The sequence below is a fragment of the Panthera pardus genome, unplaced genomic scaffold (assembly GCF_024362965.1).
Source record: "Panthera pardus isolate Hobbes unplaced genomic scaffold, ASM2436296v1 HiC_scaffold_16, whole genome shotgun sequence".
NCBI classification, from domain to species: domain Eukaryota; kingdom Metazoa; phylum Chordata; class Mammalia; order Carnivora; family Felidae; genus Panthera; species Panthera pardus.
This window is the reverse complement of record NW_026526721.1, coordinates 113,945,336-113,966,223: the sequence shown is the minus strand read 5'-3', so window position 1 is coordinate 113,966,223 and position 20,888 is coordinate 113,945,336. Positions and strand designations below refer to the sequence as shown.

The following is a 20,888-nucleotide window of genomic DNA, read 5'->3' as shown; positions in this document are numbered from 1 at the left end:
TTTTTTTTAAGGTTTTATTTATTTTTGAGACAGAGAGAGACAGAACATGAATGGGGGAGGGGCAGAGAGAGAGGGAGACACAGAATCGGAAGCAGGCTCCAGGCTCTGAGCCATCAGCCCAGAGCCCGACGCGGGGCTTGAACTCACAGACCGCGAGATCGTGACCTGAGCTGAAGTCAGACGCTTAACCGACTGAGCCACCCAGGCGCCCCCTAGGTGACCATATTTATGTTCAGGTGAGGATGGTATTGATGAGGAGGAGAACGTTTTCATTTGAGTAGAGAGAATGAGCAGTATTCATAGGCGGATGGGTACAAGCAGAGTTGTAAGCATAAGTAGACTGGTCTGACCTAAGAGAGGGCTCTTATCAAGCATCAGAGGGGAGAAGTTTATGAAGACCAGATTGACATGGGGTGCTAATGCTGGGGAAATGAGGTTATTGGACATGACTCAGCCCTTGAGTTGCTTACAAAATGAGCACAACTTGTTATATCCAGTAGCATTTCATTAATTTTTTTTAATCTACCAAAAGGCTGAATGCATAGTCAATATACCTCTGTATACTCTTTATCTAGACTCACCTTCTGTGAATATTTTACCATTTTTGCTTGCTCTCCCTTTTTCTGTATGTATATGCACATATACATGCACATATATTTATTTATTTACACATTTTTGTTGCTTTACCCCTTGTAAATAGGTTGCACATATTGTGATATCTCACACCTGAACATATCAGTACATATCTCCACAAAATAAAGATATTCTATTGTTCTGCAACTGTTTTTTACTTTTTTGTACAGGACCCAATGAAAATTTACACACAGGGTTACATCTCTTTAGTTTCCTTTAATCTACATTAGTCTTGCTGCCGTTTAGTTTTTTAGAATATTAAACTGTTTTTGAAGAATACCAGCAAGTTGCCTTATAGAATGTCCCACAACCTGGGCTTTTCTGATTGCTTCCTCACAACCAAACTTAGGTTCAACATTTTGTCAAGAACACCTAATGGATGTGCGTACATTATGGGCCTCTCACTACAATTGGTGATGCTTTTGATCTGTTGGTTAAGGTGATGTTTTTCAGATCTATAAGCATATGCCCCCTTGCAACTAGTAATTTGTGCAGTAATAACTTTGAGACTGTGTGATATGCTATTCCCTAAGGACATTTCAACTAATGGATTTACCATCCACTCATGATCCTCATATCCACTGATTACCAGTTATCACAGTGATTGATTGCAGGGTGCCACTTCTCTAATTCTATTGTTTCTTCTGCATTTTTAACTTCCTATTATTGTGGACTCATGGATTTTCTAATTCAATGTGTTATAATTCATAACTGTTATTATTCTTTTAGATGCTCATTTGGTCCAAGTATGGCAGTGGGAACATCTTATTAAGTCAATTTCTGTACCCTTTGAGACACCCCTATCATTCCTTGAGCACCTCCTTGCTTCCTGAAACAAAATGTACCCAGTTCATTTTGAATTGATAAAGACCCAGAATAGCTCTTTTTCCAACAAGCCATGTACTTGGTTTTTGAGCAAGGAAGTGACGTGAGCAAATACATAATTCTGAAAGATGGCTCTGGCAGTGACAGCATGCTAGCTGGAAGTGACAGAGCCCAAGATGAGGATTCCATGTGGAGACAACTTTAAATTGAGGTGACAAAGAGATGCGCTAAAGAAAAGACATTGGGATGGAAATAGGTAGCTGGAGATGGACTGAAAAAAAAAAAAAAAATTCCAGAGTTTGGAACTTGAACAAAAAGGACAGAAATAGGGATGCCAAGAAGGGTAGTTTGGTTTGGGAGACAATTTAATCTAGTTTTAGAAATGTTGCTTTCAAGTGAGAGTAGAACAGACAAGCTAGTTAACAATAAACTCAAAAACTGAAACCAGAAAAACTGAGCAAAACAACCCTGTGATTTTTTTGGAACAAAAGTAATCTCAAATCATATATATTTCAAGTAAGTTAGCATTATTTTACTGATTAATAACATTAATACATGCTCATTATGGAAAATCAGAAAAATATACTTTAAAAACATAAGAAAAGAACAATTCGGCTTTTTACCTATTTGGTATTATTTCATTGATGTCTTCACATATGATTAAAATATCTTTCAAATTATATTTTTCATATTGACTTTAATAGAATGTTGCCCCATCATGGGATGCGATAAACACACTTACCCTTTTTTTTAACAGTAGATTACTATTTGTTACACTTTATAAAGAAAATTTACCTATTCACTGATGCAGTCTTCCAAAAAGGAAGAAGGATGTTTTGAAAAGATTGAGCTCCTTGTTTACCAAATGTGCTCTTAGGACATTCACTGGAAAGATCAGTGAAGAATTTTTTCATTTGGGGAAACTGGCAACCATAGAATAATACGTATGTGTGTGTACATATATAAGTTACAGTCTAATGAGTGCATACCATTACACAACCCAGATAAGCCTCAAAATAAATCCAGAATTAGAATCTCTCTGAGTTAGTTTCATCTTCTATAAAATGTAAATGATATAGATGATTATAGTAACTCCGTAACAGGACTGTTTCAAAATTAAAGGACAGAGTGGATATAAAAATTATTTGAAAAGTGTAAATATAATTAAAATATTATCTATTATTCCAAGTGCCTTGATTTAGCTGATAGTTGCTTCCAGGGATAACAACCTACAGCATTTTGGTAGAAAATGAGGCTCCACAGAAGAATGAAGAGTAAGCAATAAGTTTATAGGGTTCAGATCACCCCCAAAATATGGCACCTTAGCATAGTGAATACCTTAAACTGAAGGAGTTCAAGAAAATGGCAGAAGCAGGATGGTCACTCTGACCCCTCCCAACCTCTTTGCCCTTCTTTGCTGAAACAGGTCATAAAACTGCCGTGTTTTATTACCCTCTCTGTACCAGGAGGAAGGAAGACATTCTTATCAGCAGAGACAGGGAATTTGGGGCCAAGAAACCTGTATAAACAAACCTTGATAAACTAAACCTTATCTTCCTAGTTACTTCTTCACCACTTACTACCCCTAGCTCAAACCCCCCACTCTTGCCAATTCTTTAAAAAAAATTTTTTTTAAACATTTATTTATTTTTGAGAGACAGAGAGAGAGAACGAGCAGGAGAGGAACAGAGAGGGGGAGACACAGAATCTGAAGCAGGCTCCAGGGTCTGAGCTGTCAGCTCAGAGCCCGACACGGGGCTCAAACCCACAAACTGAGATCATGACCTGAGCCGAAGTCAGTTTCCCAACTGACTGAGCCACCCAGGTGACCCTACCAATTCTTCACAAATTCATTGCTGTTTCTTTATGTAAAAGGCATAGAAACTTGCTACTCTGACTTCTTCAGGTCTTCATTCTCTTGTGAAGGCTCCCATGTACACGTAAAATCTTAACAAAATGTGTATGCCTTTCTCTGGTTAATCTGTCAGTTTTAATTTTCAGACTGAGCCGGGAACCGTAAGAGAGCTGAGTAAAACTTTTCTCCCCCACAGTTTCTGGCACCCAACACAGGGCACACTGGCCAGGGACACCTTGCTCAGTTCAGGAGCTACAGTTAGAGATCCTGGATCTCTGACAAAATCCACAGAAGAATTCTTGCCATGTCAGTTCTTTGGATCTTTGCCTGTGGGGGACTGGTCGAGCAAAGGTGGTAGGAGTCTTTTCCTTTTCAGATTCAGATTGGCAGGAGAAAAACATAGTCAGAATTGGTTCTTTGGATTGTAACTCTGGTTAAAATCTGGTTTCAAGTCATCCATTAGTTATTGATCCTTTCCCTCCCAGGAACAGCTATCACTTTCCTGTTTGTCTCTTATTTGAATTCTGAGAACTTGGCTTGGCTTTCTGCCTGTCAGGCAGGCAAGTGTCAGTTCTTGGAGATGACCAACTGTCAGATTGGGCCCCCAAGAATACGCCATACAGAAATTGGGTTGCACCCCCCCTTGTGGCTAGCATTCTACCAACTGTCCACCAGCTCTCAGGAGGAGGTGTCTATGTCTTTGCTATTGCTACCTTTGGGAGTGGTTCTGGATCTTGCGAGGACTGTATCTTTTGCATCCTCTTTGGGGACATCTTTTATATTCATGGTTAAGTATTGGTTTTGGTTTTGAGTCACTTGATAGACTTACTTTTGGTTTTGAGTCACGTGATGGACTTACTTTCGGTTTAAATATTTGAAACAATTTTTTTAAGGGGCTCTATGGTCAGAAGTTGGCCAAACTGAAAATTCATATTCAGATCCTGATAGACACTTAAAATCAAGGCCGTCTCTCCTAAGCTGAAATGGGGCCCTCAGAGGGAAAGAAAGGATGCTGAAGGCTTTGTGAAATAATTTTGAAAATATTAGGAAGATACACCACTGTAAATCTAGAACACAGAAATTTTTTTACTTCCATCTTAGTTGAAATTTGTCTTCCTGATATAAAGAAGCAAACTGAAGATAATGTAGTTGGATGGGTGGGCCAGTCCCTTGATAACATTCAGGCTGTGACCCAGTTCCTTCAGTAATTAAAAACCAACTCTCCTTGCCCTACAAATCTAGTCTTTATGGAACTAGAAGCTAAAAGCAATTCAAAGTTCCACCTATCTATCCTTACCAATTCCCAAACCTATTCATCTCGAAATGCCTGTAGATGTTGTAAAAGATCAGGACATTGGAAACAGAATTGCCCCAAGCTTCAGTAAAAGAGGAAAAAATCTAAATAGTAATTTTTCTAGACCTCTTAATAATAGACAAATATGCCCCCAAACTCCTTCTGAAAGGGAATCGATATTCTCTATCCCTGGGAGCTATAACTCTTACCATGTCTTTGAAATGTAAACATCCCAGGAGATAATTAAAACACTGCTCACAATTGCCTGGGACTGAAGGGGTGGGGGAGGGAGGGCCTGGAGGTAGGGGAGGAGTTTAAAAAAAAAAACTGCTATAGAAATTCCTTCACCCCAAATCTGGTCCGCAGACTTCATAAAATGATTTGTCAAGGGCAGATAAAAATCTTAACAGTCTTCTCCACAAATGTTAGTAAAAAGCTATAGCTAACTGAGCTGGTAGCCATGATTTCTTCTACCAGAAACACAATATGGACTCTTTTATAAACTAGTGAGTTTTGTATCAAAACAAAGGCTGCACAATCTCTGTGTCTGTCTATATGTTTCTTTATGTCTATATGTGTATGTTACAGATGTGTGATATTTTCCTACCTTCAGATGATATTACCAAAACAATTTATAAAATCTCTCAAAAGGGTTCTATTCTAATTGGAGTAGAGATAAATGAGTTCTCATATAAATTAAGTATTCTTAAAACTCTCAGAAACACAGAGACTAATCTAAAAAAAATTTAAGTTCACAAGATCTGGGATAATCCTTGGTAAATAAAGCTAGTTTAAAAATTGTTGGGGACAAAACCTAACAAGCATATCTTTAGAGTTGTCATCATTAAAAATAACACAGTCATACAATTTTTTTCTATCTAGTATTACTAGTCAAAGAAACTTATCTCTACTGTGTGTTTAAGAATATAGAACCATAAATTCAACCTAAAACAAAAGCCTACAGTAAAAATAAATTGCTGAATGTACGTCAAGCACAGCAGTTGAGAGAAAGAGAGAAAATGCATGTTCAACTTTTTAGGTGTTTCATTTCTATGGTGTTTGAAGCTTGCCTAATATATATATAATTCACAAAATTTGTCAACCAGAAAATAACTTAAAATGATAGCTAACAGGGCGCCTGGGTGGCTCAGTCGGTTGGGCGGCCGACTTCAGCTCAGGTCATGATCTCGCGGTCCGTGAGTTTGAGCCCCGCGTTGGGCTCTGTGCTGACAGCTCAGAGCCTGGAGCCTGTTTCAGATTCTGTGTCTCCCTCTCTCTGACCCTCCCTGTTCATGCTCTGTCTCTCTCTGTCTCAAAAATAAATAAACGTTAAAAAAATTTTTTTTTAAATAAAAAAATAAAAAAAAATGATAGCTAACTTTGTCTATTGTGTCAGGAAATCTTCATGAGTAATCTAAGTAACCTAAGTGTTCAGAGCAAGTTAAATACATATGTGATAAAAGTTTAATACTGAATTTTTCAATAATGATTAGGTTTTATAAAATACATCGGTTTTAAATTAGCTTCCAAAATATTTTTGCTAACTTAAAACCTTAAAGTTACACTAAGTCAAGTTAAATGATGGTAATTCATTGAATAGGTACATCACTTGCAAACAAAATAAGTTACCGAAACATTGCTTACTGAACGTAAGTTTACCTACTTTTCTCTTTTTATTAGGGAGGAACTAAAGATATTTGGGTCTGTTAGTAAATGTCTTGTGCCACACTGAAAAATCACACTATGAGGAAACATATACTTTAGATATTATAAAATAGCAGAGAAGGAGCCAAGATGGGGGAACAGCATGGAAGTTTTTTTTTGCATCTTGCATCCATGAAATACAGACAGATCAATACTAAACCACCCTGCACATCTAGAAAACTGATTTGAGGTTTAACACAACAACTGCATAACCCAAACCACAGAACTCAGCAGGAACGCTGCATGGAGAGGTGAACTGGGGGAGACAGAAGCCGTGGAGGGCAGGGAGCTGTTTTTGCTTCCAGAGGGGAGGGGGAGAGAGTATGGGAAAAGCACCGCCCGTGAAAAGCAGCAGGAGAAAAAGTGGAAACAGCCGCAGGGACTGAACTAAAAAGGGAGAAAGGAGAAAGGAGAGGGTTTAAATTCCACTAAGACTCTATACACAAGGGGAGCACAGAGTTTGAAACTCCACAGTGGATACCAGGTGGTGCTCTGGTGGAAAGGACGAATCCCCAGGAGCAGAGAGCAAGGTCCTCAGGCCACAGAAAAGAGGCGGTTCCCCTGCTAGGAGGACATATGGTGGAGGCTGTGTGCCCTCCCCACGGCCTCACAGGCAAAGGTGTCCAGAGACCCTGGAGAGCAACTACATTCTCTGGTGCTGGAACAAGGCCGTTAACAGTGAAGCTTGGTGCCAGCCATGTGTTGAGATTTTCCATAATCCCTGAAACGCTGCTGCTATACGGTTGCGTGAACATTTTCTAGGGCGGGCTGGCACCCAGCTGCAGTCTCTGGGCATTGGCAGAAGCATGGTCCATGAACATTCCTGGGTGGGGTTGGCACCTGGCCATTGCTCCATGAACGCTCACCCAGAAGGTCTGAACAGGTCAAAGCCGCAGTCCCTCAGAAGTGAGGTGTTGAGAGACACAGCTGCATCTGAGATAAAATTCAGGAGGGAGGTGCCTCCTGGCAACCTGACCGCGCTTGGTTACGGACAGTGTAAAAGCGGGGGGTGAATGGAAGCCGGAGACAAAGGACAGGTGTGTGATTGCTGATCAGGGAGAAGAGACTTCTCCCCGAAGTCTGGGTAGCTGGGTGATGCCATTTTCACCTCTCCCGTGCATGGGCATATACACCTACAAGCGCCACGACAGCAATCCACCCCAGTAAGCTAAGCAGCGCCATCTAGTGGAGGATGGAGCCATTATACTAAGCCCCACACAACTGGGCAAACCTCGCTCTTCAGGAACACAAATCTCTCTGCCTGCTTAGTTCCTGGACTATAAACTGCTTCATAGTTTGACTTCTAGGGGAAAACGATGCAATGTCAATCGCATTTCAGTATGTTCACTGGTCCATCTATTTGATTTTTTTTTCTCTTTTTCATTTCTTTTCTTTTTCTTGAATACAGAAAGAGAAAAAATTTTTTTTATTTTTAATTTTCATTAAAAATATTTTTCTTTATTTTTTTCTACTGTATTTTTTACTTTTTTGTGAATTTTTCAAATTCTATTTTACGTCCATCATTTCATTTTATTTCAGTGTATTCATTTTTTCAGATTTTCAAATGTTTTCCTCCCCCCCCCCTTTTTTCTCTAATCAATAAAGCTCCTTTTAACAATCAAACCAAAACACACCTAGGATCTAACATTGTTTACTTGATTCTTTTGTGTGTGTGGGGGGGGGGGGAGGTGTTTTTAATTTTTTTATTTTATTTTTTTACCTTATTAATTCCTTTTCTTCCTTCAAAATGATGAAATGAAGGAATTCACCCCAAAAGAAAGAGCAGGAAGAAACGGCAGCCAGGCACTTAACCAACACAGATACAAGCAAGATGTCTGAACCAGAATTTAGAATCACAACAATAAGAATACTAGCTGGGGTCAAAAATAGATCAAAATCCCTGTCTACAATGACAAAAGAAGTAAAATCTAGTCAGTATGAAATTTAAAAATGCTATAACTGAGCTGTAATCTCGAATGGATGCCACAGCAGCAGGATGCATGAGGCAGAACAGTGAAACAGTGATATAGAGGACAAACTTACGGAGAACAAATGAAGTGGAAAAAAGAGGGAGACTAAGGCAAAAGAGCACGATCTGACAATTAGAGAAATCAGTGACTCATTAGAAAGGAACATCATCAGAATCACAGGGGTAACAGAAGATGAAGAGAAAAAGGGGTAGAAAGGTTATGTGAGCAAATCATAGCAGAAAACTTTCCTAACCTGGGGAAAGACAGACATCAAAATCCAGGAAGCACAGAGGACTCCCATAAGATTCAACAAAAATAGACCATCAGCAAGGCATATGATAGTCAAATTTACAAAAGACTCAGGCAAGGAAAGAATCATGAAAGCAGCAAAGGGAAAAAAGTCCTTAATCTACAAGGGAAGACAGATCAGGTTTGCAGCAGACCTATCCACAGAAACTTGGCAAGCCAGAAAGGAGTGGCAGGATATATTCAATGTGCTGAATCGGAAAAATATGCAGACAAGAATTCTTTCTCCAGCAAGGATGTCATTCCAAATAGAAGGAGAGATTAAAAGTTTCCCAGAAAAATGAAAATTAAAGGAATTCATGGCCACTAAACCAGCCCTGAAAGAAAATTTAAGGGTGAATCTCTGAGGGGAGAGAAGACAGAAAAGAAAGAAAGAGGAAAGAAAGAAAGAAAGAAAGAGAAAAGAAAGGATAGGAAAAGAAAAAAAGACCAAAGCAACAAAGACTAGAAAGGACCAGAGAACACCACCAGAAACTCCAACTCTACAAGCATCATAATGGCAATAAATTCATATCTTTCAGTACTCACTCTAAACATCAATGGACTAAATGCTCCAGTTAAAAGACATAGGGTAACAGAATGGATAAGAAAACAAGATCCATTTATATGCTGTTTACAAGAGAGCCACTTTAGACCTAATGACACCTTCAGATTGAAAGTAAGGGGATGGAGAACCATCTATCGTACTAATGGTCAACAAAAGAAAGCCGGAGCACCATACTTATATCAGACAATCTAGACTTTAAAATAAAGAGTGTAACAAAAGATGAAGAAGAATATTATATCATAGTTAGGGGGTCTAGCCACCAAGAAAACCTAAAAATTGTAAACATTTATGCTCCAAATGTGGCACACCCAAATATATACATCAATTAATCACAAACATGAAGAAACTCATTGATAATAATACCATAATAGTAGGGGACTTCAACACCCCACTTATAGCAATGGGCAGATCATCTAAACAGGAAATCAACAAGGAAACAATGGCTTTGAATGACACACTGGACCAGATGGACTGAACAGAAATATTCAGAACATTTCATCCTAAAGCAGCAGAATATACATTTTTCTCCAGTGCACATGGAACGTTCTCCGGAATAGATCACATACTGGACACAAATCATCCCTCAACAAGTACAAAAAGAACGAGATTGTACCATGCATATTTTCAGACCACAATGCTGTGAAACTTGAAATCAACTACAAGAAAAAATTTGGAAAGATAACAAATACTTGGAGACTAAAGAACATCTTACTAAAGAAAGAATGGGCTAAAAAGAAATAAAAGAGGAAATTGAAAAGTACATGGAAACCAATGAAAATGATAACACCACATCCCAAAACCTATGCAACACAAAAAAGGCAGTCATAAGAAGGAAGTATATAGCAATCCAGGTCTTCCTAAAGAAGGAAGAAAGGTCTCACATATACAATGTAACCTTACACCTTAAAGAGATGAGAAAAGAACAGCATATAAAACCCAAAACCAGCAGAAGTCAGGAAATAATAAAGATTACAGCAGAAATCAATGTTATCAAAACAAAAACAAACAAACAAACAAACAAACAAACAAACCCAGAACAGATCAATGAAACCAGGAGCTTGTTCTTTGAAAGAATTAACAAAACTGATAAACCACTAGCCTGTTTGATCAAAAAGAGAAAGAAAAGGACCCAAACAAATAAAATCAAGAATGAAAGAGGAAAGATCACAACCAACACAGCAGAAATAAAAACAATTAGAAGAGAATACTATGAGCAGTTATATGCCAATAAATAGGCAATCTGGAAGAAATGGACAAATTCCTAGAAACATATACACTACCAAAATGAAACAGGAAGAAATAGAAAATTTGACCAGACCCATAACCAGTAAAGAAATAGATTAGTAATCAAAAATCTCCCATAAAACAAGAGTCCAGGGCCAGGTGGCTTTCCAGGGGAATTCTACCAAATATTTAAGGATGAGTTAACACCTATTCTCTTGAAGCTGTTCCAAAAAATAGAAGTGGAAGGAAAACTTCCAAACTCTTTCTATGAAGCCAACATTACCTTGATTCCAAAACCAGACACAGACCCCACTAAAACAGAGAACTACAGACCAATTTCCCTTATGAACATGGATGCAAAAGTCCTCAACAAGATATTAGCCAACTGGCTCCAACAATACATTAAAAAAATCCCACAACCAAGTGGAATTTATACCTGGGATGCAGGGCTGGTTCAATATCTGCAAAACAATCAATGTGATTTATCACATCAATAAAAGAAAGGACAAGAAACACATGATCCTCTCAAAAGATGCAGAGAAAGCATTTAACAAAATACAGCATCCTTTCTTGATAAAAAAACTTTTAAGAAAGAAGGGGTAGAAGGATCACACATCAAGATCATAAAAGCCATACATGAAAGACCCAATGCTAATATCATCCTCAATGGGGAAAAACTGAGCGCTTTCCCCCTAAGGTCAGGAGCAAGACAGGGATGTCCACTCTCACCATTGTTATTCAACACAGTATTGGAAGTCTTAGCCTCAGCAATCAGACAACACAAAGAAATAAAAGGCATCTAAATCAGCCAGGAGGAGGTCAAACTTTCACCCTTCCCAGATGACATGATACTCTAATATAGAAAATCCAAAAAATACCACCAAAAAATCAATAGACCTGATCCTTGAATTCAGCAAAGTTTTCAGGATATAAAATCAATGTACAGAAATTGGTTGCGTTCCTATGCACCAATAATGAAGCTACAGAAAGAGAAATCAAGGAATCAATCCCATTTACAGTTGCACAAAAAACCATAAAATACCTAGGAACAAATCTAACCAAAGAGGTGGAAAATCTATACACTGAAAACTATAGAAAGCTTATGAAAGAAATTGAAGAAGATGCAAAAAAATGGAAAAAGATTCCATGCTCCTGAGGGAAGAACAAATATTGTTAAAATGTCAATACTACCCAAAGCAATCTACATATTCAATGCAATCCCTATCAAAATAACACCAGCATTCTTCACAGAGCTAGAACAAACAATCCTAAAATTTGTATGGAACCAGAAAAGACCCAAATAACCAAAGCAATCTTTAAAAAGAAAACCAAAGCAGGAGGCATCACAGTCCCTTACTTCAAGATGTATTACAAAGCTGTAATCATCAAGACAATATGGTACTGGCACAAAAACAGACACTCAGATCAATGGAACAGAATAGAGAACCCAGAAATGGACCCACAAACATATGGCCAACTAATCTTTGACAAAGCAGGAAAGAATATCCAATGGAATAAAGACAGTCTCTTCAGCAAGTAGGACTGGGAAAACTGGACAGCAACATGCAGAAGAATGAACCTGGACCACTTTCTTACACCATACACAAAAGTAAACTCAAAATCGGTGAAAGACCTAAATGTAAGACAGGAAGCCATCAGAACCCTCAAGGAGAAAGCAGGCAAAACCTCTTTTTGGCTGTAGGAACTTCTTATTCAACACATCTCCAGAGGCAAGGGAAACAAAAGCAAAAGTGAACTATTGGGACCTAATCAAAATAAAAACCTTCTGCACAGCGAAGGAAACAATCAGCATAACTAGAAGGCAACTGACGGAATGAGAGAAGATATTTGCAAACAACATATCAGATAAAGGGTTAGTATCTGAAATCTATAAAGAACTTCTTGAACTCAACACCCAAAAATCAAATAATCCAGTGAGGAAATGGGCAAAAGACACGAATAGACACTTCTCCAAAGAAGACATCCAGATGGCCAAATGACACATGTAAAAATGGTCCACATCATTCATCATCAGGTAAACACAAATCAACACCACAATGAGATACCACCTCACACCTATCAGAATGGCTAACATTAACAACCCAGGCAACCACAGATGTTGGCAAGGATGCAGAGAAAGAGGATTTCTTTTGCCCTGCTGGTGGGAATGCAAATTGGTCCAGCCACTCTGGAAAATAGTATGGAGGTTCCTCAAAAAATTAAAAATAGAACAACCCTATGACCCAGCAATTGCACTACTAGGTATTTATCCAAAGGATACAGGTGTGCTGTTTTGAAGGGACACATGCACCCCCATGTTTATAGCAGCACTATCAACAATAGCCAAAGTATGGAAAGAGCCCAAATGTCCATCGAATGGATGAATGGATGAAGAGGTAGTATATATACACAATGGAGTATTTCTTGGCAATCAAAAAGAATACAATCTTGCCATTTGCAACTATGTTGTTGGAACTAGGGGGTATTATGCTAAGTGAAATTAGTCAGAGAAAGACAAGTATCATATGACTTCACTTATACAAGGACTTTAAGATACAAAACAGATGAACATAAGGGAAAGGAAGCAAAAATAATATAAAGACAGGGAGGGGGACAAAACAGAAGAGACTCTTAAATATGGAGAACAAACAGAGGGTTACTGGAGGGGTTGTGGGAGGGGGGATGGGTTAAACGGGTAAGGGGCATTAAGGAATCTACCCTGAAATCTTTATTGCACTATATGCTAACTAACTTCGATATAAATTTTAAAAAATCAATTAAATTAAAAAAAAATAATGCTAATCAAATCACGACCACAAGTTTATGCCAGCCCTTTGCCAAAGATAGAATAAAATAAAAATCAAAGCATATGTTTTATTAATGGCAAACAAAAGGAATTATGAAATAGCATATTCATGAATTTGCCAATCAACCGAATGTTGATATACAACACTTCACAATTGCTTACTTCCTGGTTTTCCCTTGAAATTAAGGTTTCTAAGAGTTAAGAATTCTAGTGAATATATGTAATTAAAACCCCGAAAAAAAAATAAAACTACTATAAGTACTAGTATACAACTGTGTATACAAAAAAGGATGTGTTTTGTTTTCAAAAAAAGCCATGTGTTTTGGTTAATAAATAAAGAGTAATGGACGTGTGTTTTTGTTAAGGAGGAGGGAAACTTGAGGAAAACTTTTTCTCCACTGTAAAGTGAATCAATTTCCATCGCAGAACTTCAGCAGTTGCAAACTGGTGCAGACTCACATTTAGCCTGCAAGATGTGCTTTATTTAATTTAAATGACAATTAATTACCAACATAACTGAGAAGTTTTACATAAAACTCTGTATTTCTACTTTCTATTGACAACGGAGAAACATTGCCCAGTGTTGTCGTGATAACTTTGGCTGGACTTCAGTAGCAGCTTCCTCTCTTCCTTAAATAGAAATCTTGCTCTAATGGCTACCAGGCTAACTTCTCTCTTTTCCATCAGGTATTGACTCCCGGGGGCATATAAACTGGGACCCTATTCGAGAGCCTACTTTGAAAAAGCCAAGCAGAGAATCCAGGGAATGCTTCCTCCCTTCCCCCTGCTCTTCCCTTTGAGATGCCAGTCATCTCATTCAATTTCATTTTAAGACCTTGTCCAGACTCCACACTGTTTATAGCATCCATTTGTGCTGGAGATGCTAAAAGTGAGTCAAGGCAAAATGGACACATTTATTTTTATTACAAACTTAAAGGCACATGGTTTGTTTTCTAGAGATTCCCTGAGTATCATAGGTTAATGTTTAACTGAATCTACTGCTTCACCTAAGCCATTTTGCAAGCGTTTCCATAAGCAGAATACCAGCAGCTACAGGGGGATGCCGAGTCAGTTGGTTAAGAAAACACATACACACAGCGCATATGTGCATGCACGCGCACAGAGTGCATTTCAAGTTTTCAATTCTTCTCCACCAGGAGCACAGTTCTAAATTTAGCAGCTACTTTAGTCATCCAAAGGCATCTGTCAAAGAAAGCCGGCCATGCATCTTGGCTGCACATTAAAATCTGATTGCACCTCGGACCAACTAGGTCAGGGTGTCTGGAGGTGGGATTCCAACTCCAAGCCCTCAGATGATTGCAATGTTCAGCCAAGGTGGGCAACTGCCATTGCAAGATGTGCCTGCCAGGCCTCTAGTAAAGTTCTTTTTAGTTAATACATCACATGTTCCCTTTGAGCCACAGATAACTCATAGAAAGTATGGATAACAATCATCTAATTCACTGGATAAGTGTGAAAAAACTATAAAGTGCTGTGCAAATAAGATTCAAAGCTAACCTTGAGGAGGAGAAGGACGATGATGGAAATGTAGGAGCCTAGCACCTGCCTGTTGAACACAGGCTTAGAAAATTTGGTTGTATTATTCTCTCTTGATTTTATTTAAATTATTTTTAAAGACCCAGTTGAAAAAACGTACATCACATATACCTAACACGTGGATAAATCTAATCATTATGCTGAAAGAAGCCAGATACAAGAGACAGATACTGCATGATTCTATTTACATTGAGTGCAAGCTAATTATGATATAAAGCAGATCAAAGGTGAGTCTCTTGGGGCTGATGCGAAGTGTTCTGTGTCTTGATGGTGATGGTGGTTTCATGAGTGTATTTGGCTGTCAAAACTCATAGTAATGTACAATTTTAATGGATGCTATTTATTTTATGCAAATTTGTCCTCAATGAAGTAGAAAAGGGAAAAAAAATAAACTCACAGAAACCCAGTTAGGAAAAGGTAGTATTATTTTCTAATTTTGTGTATCTTTAAATCCTGAACTTCTGGAAGAACATCAGCAGGGCAAAGGTGGAGGAAAGACTGTAAACAAAATGAAAGATAATTTTTTTGAGGAAACTCTTGGGCTCTGAATTGAAAGGAGCATGCAGAGGGTATAATAGTGTCAATATTTTCATGTGTCTGAGTGAGCCAGGGCTCCCTCAACCATCCTCAAAGTACTATTGCTCTTACCATGTATTTTTTGCTGCAGTTTTCACTCTGGCAACATTTACAGTTATTATCATTCTCCAGTACAAGAAGAACTGCTGCTACTATAAGCATCTGTAGTAGGAAAGAGAGGAGATATCAGAAATGGAATACTAGTCATAATCAGAGCACAGTGATTTAGAGTAGGGACTCTGGGGCCAAGGGGACCCGGGTTCGAATCCCAGGTCTGCCATTTTCTAGCAGTGCAAATTTGAGAGTCCTTCCCTATAAAATGGTTTTAAAGACTCACTTCTTTGGGTTGTTATGAGGTAATGTATGTAAAATTTTTAATATAGTGCTTGATTTATAGTAAGTGATTGATAAATGATAGCTATTATTATCCTGATTATCAGTCATCAAAAGTTAATGATTAAGCAGTAAATGGTATGGACATAGGAATACCACCCTGGGCAGCAAACCCACATTTCTCACTGACTCGGTTGTGGAGGTCAAAGGAAAATCATTCACCAGACTTTGCTGTTTGCCAGACTCTCTCCATTTACTGCCCTCTGGGAATGCAGGTAAGAAGCATAGTTAATCTGAAACTACAGGTCTTGGGATGCCTGGGTGATCTGTTAAGCGTCAGACTTCTGCTCAGGTCATGATCTCACTCACAGTTTGTAAGTTCAAGCCCCATATTGGGCTCTGTGCTGACAGCTCAGAGCCTGGAGCCTGCTTTGGATTCTGTCTCCCTCTCTGTTTCTGCCCCTCCCCCTGCTCATGCTCTCTGTCTCTCTCTCTCTCTCTCTCTCTGTCTCTCTCTCTCTCTCTCTCTGTCTCTCTCTCTGTCTCTCTCTGTCTCTCTCTCTCTCTCAAAAATAAACAAACATGAAAAAAATTTAAAAAAAAAAGAAAATAAATTGAAACTACATGTCTTAGTTCAAAGTAAAGTCGGTTTAATTTCCCTAAGCATTCAAACCATCTAAGGTTCAAATTTTCGAGTGTGCTTTGTCTTTATCAAGCCAACAGGCTGGGAGAGTTCAATGTATTCTACTTCCCTTTCTTGGTATCTTAGACAAAGAGCTCAAGTTCTGGAAAGAACATAGATTTCTTTATTGTTACAGTTCCTGATTTGGGCAGGTATGGACCGTGAATTGCTTCTAGAAAATTCTCTACCTATCCTTCACTCTCAATGTTCAGGACTGAATCTTGAAGCTGAGTTCATCGTTATTTTACTATGTGTACTCAACATTTCCAGTTTCCAAATTCCTTCAGATTTCATTTGTCTGTTTATTTATTTATCTATATTCCTCTTCTTTCTCCAAAAAGGATTCAATGCAGGAAGAATAATGTTTTTCAAGAATTCCTTGACCATGGAAAATAGAGAACAAGTTCTTTTCCAAGTTTTAAATTTTATACGGAATATAAACAAAAGAGTCCTATATTCTCCTCCTTTCAACACCATTAGGTATCACAGATTTTAGTAGATTCTGGTTTAATCTTAGTGATGCCATACAACTGGTCCATTTATTACAATTACATATCGAGGGAAACAATGGTGAGAGAAGGCACGGTTCATCAGGTATAGTAACAGGCTTCATTCCAATATTATTAGAAATCATTAGACCTGGACCCAGGAACCCTGTGTCAAAAGAGAATCACAGGCATTGCCCGTGTTGAAAGAGAAACTCCTTTCTTTTTTTTATTGTAAAAAACCAAATAACTAAATAACTGAAACACAGGGCTCAAGCATACTAAAGGAAAATTACCCCAAATCCCACCACCCTCACATGTCTTTTATGTATTTACTCCCAGTGTTTTACCACATGGATATATTTTACTTAGATGCAATCGTAATTTATTCACATTTTTTGTATCTTTTTTTGCCTAGCACCAAATAATATGCACTTTCCATGTTATTACATCTTCGCAATTATAATTTTCATCACCATATGAAGTGGAATGTACCACAGTTTACTTGGCCAATTCTATGCTAGGGTGCTCCTACTAATTATATGCTGCCAGAAATATCTGTGCATCAATTTCCTTATTATGGATTATTTCCTCAGAATGAATTTTCAGACATTTTCATGGATCTTAATATAGCATATCAAGATCTTCTCCAAACGGTTTGCATCCATTTATAGTCTGATCACCAAACACTCACTATGTACCTATCACATAGCAACTTTAATAGCACTGGGTGTTAATACTTTAAAGTTGACTACCTTGCTATTCAAAATAGTAACCAAATGAAAACTGCCTTTCATCATAGCTATTCAAATACCATAATAAACACCCACAAAGATGTAGAGATAAATTATAATGCATTTTCTTTTTATGTTATTGGAAGTATGATAAGCTTACAGTGCACAATGTGCTGTTTTTAGATATGACATGGTCAGGAAAAGTGTTTTTTCCTCTAAGTTGCCAACATGATTTACTGTCAGTTTGTTTTTAAAGAGTACAAAGTCATCAGGAAAACACTCATGGATGCTTACTGTAAATAACTCAATTTAGTTTTCAAAAACATGCTCCATTATTAGGGGTAAAATATAAGATTATTTAATGATAATGTGGCCCATCATCGAGTATTTATAATCACAATATTCACTGACTCCCTACTACATATCAGCCTCCATCCTGGGCCCTTCATTCATGAGATTTTATTGAATCCCCACAATTACCCTAAAAAGTAAATGCCATTAGTCCCATTTTCCAAATAGGATACTGAGGCTCAAAGACATTGAGTAACTTGCTCAAGGTCTCATGACACAAATGGCAGAACTTATATCTGAATGCAAATTTGTCTGAATCTCCAAATCTCTATTTCCACACAGTCTTCATACCTCTCCAATCTAGAGAAATTGTGAGGGCAGATAGAAACTATTCTGGAAAAGAGCAATGCCACTGGAAATTAAATAGCTTAAACCTACACACAGGGTTCATGAGGACATAATATTTCTAAAGCCAGCGTCCCACAAACTTTCATTAGGACTAATTTCCTACATTGCATGAGTGACATAAATGGGCAGCTTACCGAAAACAAAGCTGCCCTCCAAAGTCCTCACGGACTACCAGCCTCTCTACCCCCACCCATCTTCCAAATCCCAAACCCAGGATTAGTAGAATGATTTTTCCATTATTCATCATTTCTGCTAGGAACAAGACAATTCTTAGTAAAAACATCCCCCTTTGCAATCCCAAGTCTCCAAAGTCACACTTACCATGACACCTGAGAAACAGATTCCTTCAAAATACCACACGTAGTTGGTGAGTTTATTGCTGGATGCATAGGAAGTTTGCCCATTTGGGAAATACAGTAATATATTCACAATTATACTCCAAAGTGCAAGCGGAATCAGCAGACCACTTAGGCAGCCTCCACATTTCCGAGACCCCATTTTACCCTGCTCAGAACCTGCAGGAGATTTCAAGAGTGTAGAATTACATAAAACCTAATTTTCTTCCTACCTGTCCTTTTTTTTTTTTTTTTTTTTTTCTCTTTGAGATTACCTACCACTTTCTGGGTCAGAGCCCTTTACTTCATATTCATGAAAAGCTCAGGACTCAGCCAGAACTGCCGCTCACAGTCTCTTGGTGTGAAATAGTGGTTTACTGTTTGGAGAACAATAGACAATGATCAACGGCTGAAGAGCTGAGCTGGTCTTCATCCTGTGCCAAAGGAATGCGGTGTTTTTACTGCATTTTAAAATAAGTCATTTTCCTCCGGATTAGAAAACTGAAGACTTAACCCTGAGCATAATTTTAAGAAGGAAGTTGGGGTTGTGGGGGTTGGAACTGAATCTGGCAAATTTCATCCAACAGTGAACAAGAGAGTTTATATCATAGCATAGTATGTGGTGCGCTTGCTCAAATATCCTGACTTTATATACCAGCCTTTTATTCAATGTTCTTTATTTTGTGCTCACTATCACCAAACTTTGTTCAAACTGTAGGGGCCACAAAAAGAACAAAGAAAGAGACAGGCTGGTGAGTGAGAAAAACAAGATAACACTGTTGGTGAGTTTACTGTTGTAATACCAGTAAAGCTTTCCTTCTAAGAGTTCATACCTGTTATTACTATCTCTCTGAAAAATAACAGAATTAAATTCATATCTTTCTTACTGTTTAGGAAAATGGGTAAAAGAATTGGGGTAATTTGATTAAGACTTTATGAGCAATAAGTTTGAAACAAGGATTTAAGAATTCTCCATTCCAAATGATTGTCTTAAATTGAAAGAGTCACAGATCTCCTCCAATTTGGATGGCATGAGGAAAGGATTAAGGGAAGGAATTCTGACACTAATATGTTAAAAGTGATGTAGACAATGGTGGTAAGGAACTCAAGGATTGCCCGGCCTCATTGCCGCTCCTTTATTGGTAATGTCAGAACCCTGCTCAACTTAACTTTCTTAATCTCAACTTCCTCATCTATGAAATGGGAATTAAAAAAAAAAAGTTACCTTCCTCAGAAGAATAATGTGGAGATTAAACAAGATTATGTGTGCAAACCACAGTGTCAGGTGATATGGAAGGAATAGGCAATAAATAGGAGCCACCAGTAATAATAAAAAGAAATGGGGCACCTGTGTGGCTCAGTTCATTGAGCATCCAACTTCAGCTCAGGTCATGATCTTATGGCTCATGAATTTGAGCCACCATGGGGCTTGCTACTGTCAGCTCAGAGCCCACTTGGGATCCTCTCTCCCCGACTCTTTGCCCCTCCCCTACTTGTGCACACACATGCACGTGCTCTCTCTCTCTCAAAAATAAATAAACATTAAAAGAAGAAGAAGAAGAAGAAGAAGAAGAAGAAGAAGAAGAAGAAGAAGAAGAAGAAGAAGAAGAAGGGAAGTTAGAGGGACTTAATTGTCAAAATAATACAGAGATCAAAAGTAAAGTCTGTTTATTTATCTTCTCTTGGTACCCAAATAATATCTGTATCATGAGCTCTTAAAATCTTGATCCCAGAGTGTTTACAGTAATTTTCTGGTGTCCTCCAGAGAGTACTAATATTCTAGCAACATATATACTTTTAACTCAAGAGAATAAAAACTTATTTTTATATAAATAATTTTAAATTATATTATATTTAAAGTGCTTATTTTCAAAAACTGAGATATTTGAACCACTTTTGGATTCAAATAAAACAAACCTAGAAACTAACAGTCTTATTCTATGATGGGTTCCAAAGAGATTACTTGGTACCCCCTGGTAAATGTGATTTTGTTTTGTTTTGTTTTGTTGTTTTCTGTTTTGTACAGTGTTTTCCAGCAAAGTGTATCACAAAGTCTAGTCATTAAATCTTTTTTTTTTTCCCCCAGGGACATAGAAGCAAACTAAAATCATATTTACTTGAACCCTTAAGATGATGGGAAAAGCAACAGTTCTGACTGAATATTTATTGAGCACCTCCTATGTGCTAGGCACTGTTCTAAGAGGTGGGGAGAGATGGATCCGTGAGCACAACAGTCCAAAATCCTTGCCCTTGTAGAGCTTACGTTCTACTGTGGGAAGACTAATGATTAAAAAAAAAAAAAAAAAAAATACAGCTTGTCAGG

At 38.0% G+C, this 20,888-nt stretch overlaps 1 protein-coding gene across 3 annotated transcripts in view; it reads right to left on the bottom strand.

Annotated features, from left to right (window-relative positions):
• The window catches only part of TM4SF18 (transmembrane 4 L six family member 18), a 30,671-nt gene extending 11,587 nt beyond the window's left edge, over window positions 1–19,084 (bottom strand). The window contains exons 1-3 of one of the 3 annotated variants that reach the window (XM_019439282.2): window positions 18,845–19,084; window positions 18,552–18,745; window positions 15,370–15,459 (exon numbers count right to left, since the gene is read on the bottom strand). In XM_019439282.2, the coding sequence (XP_019294827.2) occupies window positions 15,370–15,459; window positions 18,552–18,728 (267 nt within the window). In that variant the 5' untranslated portion in view covers window positions 18,729–18,745; window positions 18,845–19,084. The remainder of the gene's footprint in view (window positions 1–15,369; window positions 15,460–18,551; window positions 18,746–18,844) is intronic. The other 2 variants (XM_019439273.2, XM_019439289.2) reach the window with 2 other exon arrangements.
• Between the last annotated feature and the right edge of the window lie 1,804 nt (window positions 19,085–20,888).